Below are 6,000 nucleotides of genomic sequence, written 5' to 3'. Positions count from 1 at the left end.
AAATATGTTTATCATCACAACAGTACATTCATGCAAGGTATGTGTGGGGTATACTAAGTGAGCTATACCGTAGAGTTCACAAAACTGATACATAATATGACACGCATAGGTGGGTGGCATAACAAGAATACTTCTATACTTAACATATTATTATGACAAAAATATGCTTCAAGACCTCAGCGCAAATAATAAAGGGGATAGGCCAATTAAACATCAATAAATAAGTGATCATGTTAAACGTTTATTTTTCACTGAAAGCAGACTGCTACCATAACATTGCCAATAATTTGAGTAAATGATAACATACTTAAATGTTGTTCTTGTAGCACATAGTTCAGCACATTTATAAAAACGCAGAATAGCAACCCAAATAGTTGTGTATATATTACAACTTCATATACTGAAAGCACATTTTTCTCATATGTATTTTGAACTAAGACTGACTATTAATTTAAAGCAATGCAAATCGTGTACTGATACTGTATTTTGAAAATACAAAGCCTTGACTTGTTTGGTATTTATTTTGGTCAGTGTAGTATTTATTTTGCTTTTTACAGAAGCCTACAATACAAATTTAATTCCCACACATTGAAGAATCAACACCAATAACCAAAGCAAACTCAATGTAACAGAATTCCATAAACAAACGCTCTGAAAGAAATAGCACAGTGTTACCAATAACATAATTATAAGCAACAAACAAGGGACAAAATTGTCACAAAACCAGGTTTTCATTGTGAAAAAAAAATCTGATAAAGGGAGAAAACTCAAACTGAACTTTTGAAATGACCAAAAAAAATTAACCCCCTTTGTAAGTTTTTTTTTGTTTTTTTAAATCTATTTTTAGTCGTGGCGACCTTGACATTGGAGATATTGACGTGATTCTTTCGTGAGACACACCGTCCCATGATGGTGAACAAATGTGCCAAATGATTTTAAAATCTCACAATGAATGACATAGTTATGGCCAGGACAAGCTCATTTATGGCCATTTTTGACCTTTGAACTCAAAGTGTGACCTTGACCTTGGAGATATCGACGTAATTATTTCGCGCTACACACCGTCCAATGATGGTGAACAAATGTGCCAAATGATTTTAAAATCTGACGATGAACGACATAGTTATGGCTCGGACAAGCTCATTTATGGCCATTTTTGACCTTTGAACTCAAAGTGTGACCTTGACCTTGGAGATATCGACGTAATTATTTCGCGCGACACACCGTCCAATGATGGTGAACAAATGTGCCAAATGATTTTAAAATCTGACAATGAACGACATAGTTATGGCCCGGACAAGCTTATTCCGCCAGCCTGCCAGCCCGCCAGCCAGCCAGCCCGCCAGCCAGCCCGCCCGCATTCGCCAATCTAAAAACCAGTTTTTTCCTTCGGAAAACCTGGTTAAAAAGGAAAAACATGTATAATAATTGTGTTATTATTACAAACAAGATATTAGTTTTATCTTCAATGACCTCATTAATAATGTATTACTCCAATATTTAAATTGAATCAACACAATTAATTCAATACACTGTAAACGCAATATTTACCAAATCAATTGTATTTAATACTGAATGTTTTCCCTAAAATTACAAAAAACAGCTATTTGAGTGTTTTATGAAATACCATTGATCATGTGTGCAGGCAAACAATTCAGCATACACAAAGCACTTTACGATATACATGTAATGAGAAATATCAGTGGTTCAAAGTTTGTTTTCAGCACAAAACACATATACACAATAAATACTGATATTTCTAAACATAAATATCACATAGTTTCGATTAATTATATTTTTTTTACAAATGTACCAAACATGTTCCAGCAACATTAAACATTATTTTGTTTAACTTTCCTGATCACTATAAAAGATAAAATGGTAATTTTCCCAGCATTATAGACATATTTAATTGATTTACGTAACACCATGTAAAAGAGTTTACTTGTATAATTATAACAAAAAATAAACATTAGCAGAACTCCATACTTATATGTTGCCAAGAATATTACACATATTAAGTATATTTCAAGAGAAAAAATAAATGCAAGCAACATAACTTTAATGTTTTCCACATGGAAAAGTGGTTTTCAAAATATAGTCAGAATATGATGAAATAAATAGAAAACCAAGTGTTTAGTAAAAACAAACTATTTTCTAGGCTATACAAAGCTTCAATTACAAAATAAAATAGGAATACAATTTTCCAAGAAATTACATATGGGTCAATCATTAGAATGCTATACAAATGTTTCTTAGCTCTATTTCTTCTAAAAAAGGACAAAACTTTAGAAGAAATCTAATCAGTCTTCATTATCAGAATGGAACGCATGATTATTACATTTAGTACATCTTAAAGGAACAAAAATGCAGAGGAACCATATCCTCCATTCCTATAACTTTGTGCAGCCCTATAAGATCGTGTACTTTTTTATGACGTACACTTCTAAGCAACATTCGAACGAACGTGCCCGAAAACTGTTCACTTTTGTAACGCGAGAATTACCACAGCCGATCAGACAAAAATCATGAGGAAAAAACAATAAATATGATATAAATTGTCCGTTTTTCTGACCTCGTTCCAAAGAAATAGCCAAAACAATGTTTAGAATCTGCACATTTCCTTCACCAGACAGCTATGTTTGTTAATGTTTTGATCGTAAAATGTTGTAAGAGTAGTTTCCCTTGGAGGCCCGTCTCGAATTTGTATTGTGCTCTCTGTATTTGCATTACGATACGATTAAAGTATGCTGTGTATGCGGGAAATTTTACCTCCAAACGATGACACGAGACCATACGTTAAGATCGTGTCCGGTCTATTGCAATAAAGGTTCTCACTTCGTCAATTTGGGATTTTGTCACAAAACAACTGTCATTAGAAGGGGTGACAGCCTGTTATGCCCCCATTGTGAATAGAATTTTATTTAGCTATTTTCCGTTAGTAAATACACTTTATCTAGACCTCTGAATACAGTTATCACAGTTCATATTTCGTTTTTATGAAGACCAGTTTTGTTTAAACCATTATTTTCAATACAGTTTATTCACGAAATTCATCTAAAACAACACATATTTAATACAAATAAACACATATTCACAAAAAAATATATCGGCTATTATAAACACATCCCAGGGCCTCGCTGTGACGTCATCAAAATCGGTGCACGATCTTATAGGGTAATTCTGTGTGACGCAGACTACCATATACATGAATGTTTAAAGGTACGTTATGCCATTATTATTATCTGTCAACCAACATATTTCACTCGTTATTTGTTAAACAATAGATAAATCATAAAGTATATATCAAGTTTAGTTATTGTCTAATGAATTTTCATGAAAGATATGCCATTGAAATTTAAGGTGCACGAACTTATAGGTTTAGAGGCTACACAATTATATCATTTGTTCTCATTTATTGCTGAACATTCCATTCATGTAAAATTGTACATTGTTCACGTATACATAAATTAAAGATTTTTTTTTAAACTACACCTTAAACAAACGTTCAAAGAAATCTCAAACATCTCCATATTGCACATTGGTCGGAACACGCCCACTAACTGGCCGATGTGATCATGATACTGTGGAAGCGTAGCAGCTGATCAGCGTTCACATTGAGGGGTATAGTCTGCCCCGCCCCTCCAGCCATCGGTACGGTGATACGACCCACCAGCACGCTATCTCCGGATTTCTCGTGTAACACCTGATTAAAAAAATTTCTCATGTAACATCTGATTTCGCAAAATTTCTCATATTACCCCTGATATTGCCAAATTTCTCATGTAACACCTGATATTTCCGAATTTCTCATGAAAGACGTTATATCGCAAAATTTCTCATGTAACACCTGATATTGCAAAATTTATAATGTAACACCTGATATCATCAAATTTCTCATGATACACCTTATGTGGCAAAATTGTGCATGTAACACCTAATATCACTTTTTTAATTCTTTATAGGTGCCCGATTGATAGAGTACACAAATATAACTGAGATCGCATGATATTGGCTTGGATCACAGCACGCTGTAACCCTGTCTTCTCGTGTATTATCTGATAGTCAGTGAACTAATAGAACTGAGATTGAGATTGATATTACGCTGGTACAACCCACCACAATGCGGTAACCTGTCTTCTAATGTATCACCTGATATTGCAAAAATGATCAATCTAATACAACTCAATTTTCCAGGTTTTTGTAAGTACCCAATTTATAGATGGCACACACAAAATGATATTGGTTGTTATTGGCTCAGATGGCATTACCCTGCTGATAACTTTATATTTTATTAGAACAGAATATTAGAACAGAATATTAATGAAAGGGGAAGTATTTAAAGACAATAACTAAAAATCAACAAGGTAACAAAGGCCTTGAGTCAAATGCATAACAAGAGATCTACCCCTGCATGCATTGTAAGCTATATTCAAGTCTATTTTTCTCAGGAATGTAAAGTGTCTTGCATACCTGCACTTCTGTCTTCATGGCAATTGCAGGTTTCAGTTTCAATTAAATCACTTGAGAAATGTGGAAGTAGTTCACTCTACAAAAGTTGTGCAAGGAAGCCAGTCTTAAAATGTACAGAGTGACTCCAATATCCCCCCTCCTTGCAGAGGAATAATCATACCTATAGAGGTAATTTATATATTTGGATCAGATTCAACTTGTAGGCAGATACAATACTCATGTTGTCTTATGCACCAAAAGATCCTTTATGTTGCACAATATTTTCCCAAATTTCTACTGAAGATTTCTCACCCTAGCAAACTCTGGTGTAGGGAACACAGAGAAGTCTGTCCTCACTTGACCTCCAGTCCTGTTGGCAGCCAGAAGGTGGGTCACTTGCACTTGAAGCTGAAACAACAATATGTTGACTTAAACCTTAACCATTCAGGTAGGCATGTTGACCAGTTTGAATTCCCTTGAAAAATCAATTTAAAATAGAGCTTTGTCACAGACATGACAAATACCTTCACATGCCGCAGAATATTTTGCATGTTGTCTTCATACAAAACAGCGGACACCATGCTCAATGTTTAAAACGCACTAAGTGACCCGGTGACCTAGTTTTTGAGCCAGCATGGCCCATGTTCCAACTTGACCTAAACATCATCTAGTTACAGCTTCTGACCAAGTGTGGTGAAGATCAGATGAAAACTACTTGAATTAGAGAGCAGACACCATGCTCACTGTTTAAAACGCACTAATTGACCCTGTGACCTAGTTTTTTACCTGCCTTGACCCATGTTCTAACTTGGCCTAGACATCATCTAGATACAACTTCTGACGAAGTTTGGTGAAGCCTGGATGAAAACTACTTGAATTATAGAGCAGACACCATGCTCAATGTTTAAAACTCACTAAGTAACCCCATGACCTAGTTTCTGACCCGGCATGACCCATATTAAAACTTGACCTAGACATCATTTAGGTACAACATCTGACCAAGTTTGGTGAAGATCAGATAAAAACAACTTGAATTAGAAAGCGGACACTTAACAGACCGAAAGACCAACCGACCAACCAACCGACAGGCAAGCTCACTCCTATATACACCCCTAAACTTCGTTTAGTGTGGGGTTTAATAAAAGACTTTTCTTAAATGATTCAAGTTTAAAAGGCTTCATATCCATCCCAAAGACACTGATGAGAAGCAAACAGCATAAAAATCTGAACAGCATGCAAGCTACTAGCAGGCTGTTCTGGTATGATGCTGGAGTCATACAGACAAATTCACTTTGGCTCTGAGCGGGAAAGGGTTCAATACTGACAAAATCACAGCTAACAATATGGTTCATAATAATGCATTATTAGTAATATGAATCAATCTGCATCACATGTGTTGGTTAACCTACTCACGTCTTATTCCTTCTCAACCTACTCACTCTTTTCCTTGGCATGAAAAGGCTATCTTAAGGTTTACCAGTACCAAGTGCACAAAGATTGTGTCAGTAACTGAGAACTATGTCTTTTGAATCAGTGGTAAGCGAAGAA

The 6,000-nt window shown here is 35.2% G+C and overlaps 1 protein-coding gene across 13 annotated transcripts in view; it reads right to left on the bottom strand.

Moving 5' to 3' along the window:
• Positions 1-228: 228 nt before the first annotated feature.
• LOC127871109 (dynactin subunit 1-like) overlaps positions 229-6,000 on the bottom strand; it is an 81,413-nt gene continuing 75,641 nt past the window's right edge. For 12 of the 13 annotated variants that reach the window (XM_052413804.1, XM_052413806.1, XM_052413805.1 and 9 more), the window contains 2 exons: positions 4,765-4,860; positions 229-3,706 (listed from right to left, as the gene is read on the bottom strand). In XM_052413804.1, coding sequence (XP_052269764.1) covers positions 3,560-3,706; positions 4,765-4,860 — 243 coding nt within the window. In that variant the 3' untranslated portion in view covers positions 229-3,559. The remainder of the gene's footprint in view (positions 3,707-4,764; positions 4,861-6,000) is intronic. The other variant, XR_008045101.1, reaches the window with a different exon arrangement.

Source organism: Dreissena polymorpha, chromosome 3 (assembly GCF_020536995.1).
Source record: "Dreissena polymorpha isolate Duluth1 chromosome 3, UMN_Dpol_1.0, whole genome shotgun sequence".
NCBI lineage: Eukaryota > Metazoa > Mollusca > Bivalvia > Myida > Dreissenidae > Dreissena > Dreissena polymorpha.
This window is presented reverse-complemented; position numbering and strand designations above follow the sequence as displayed.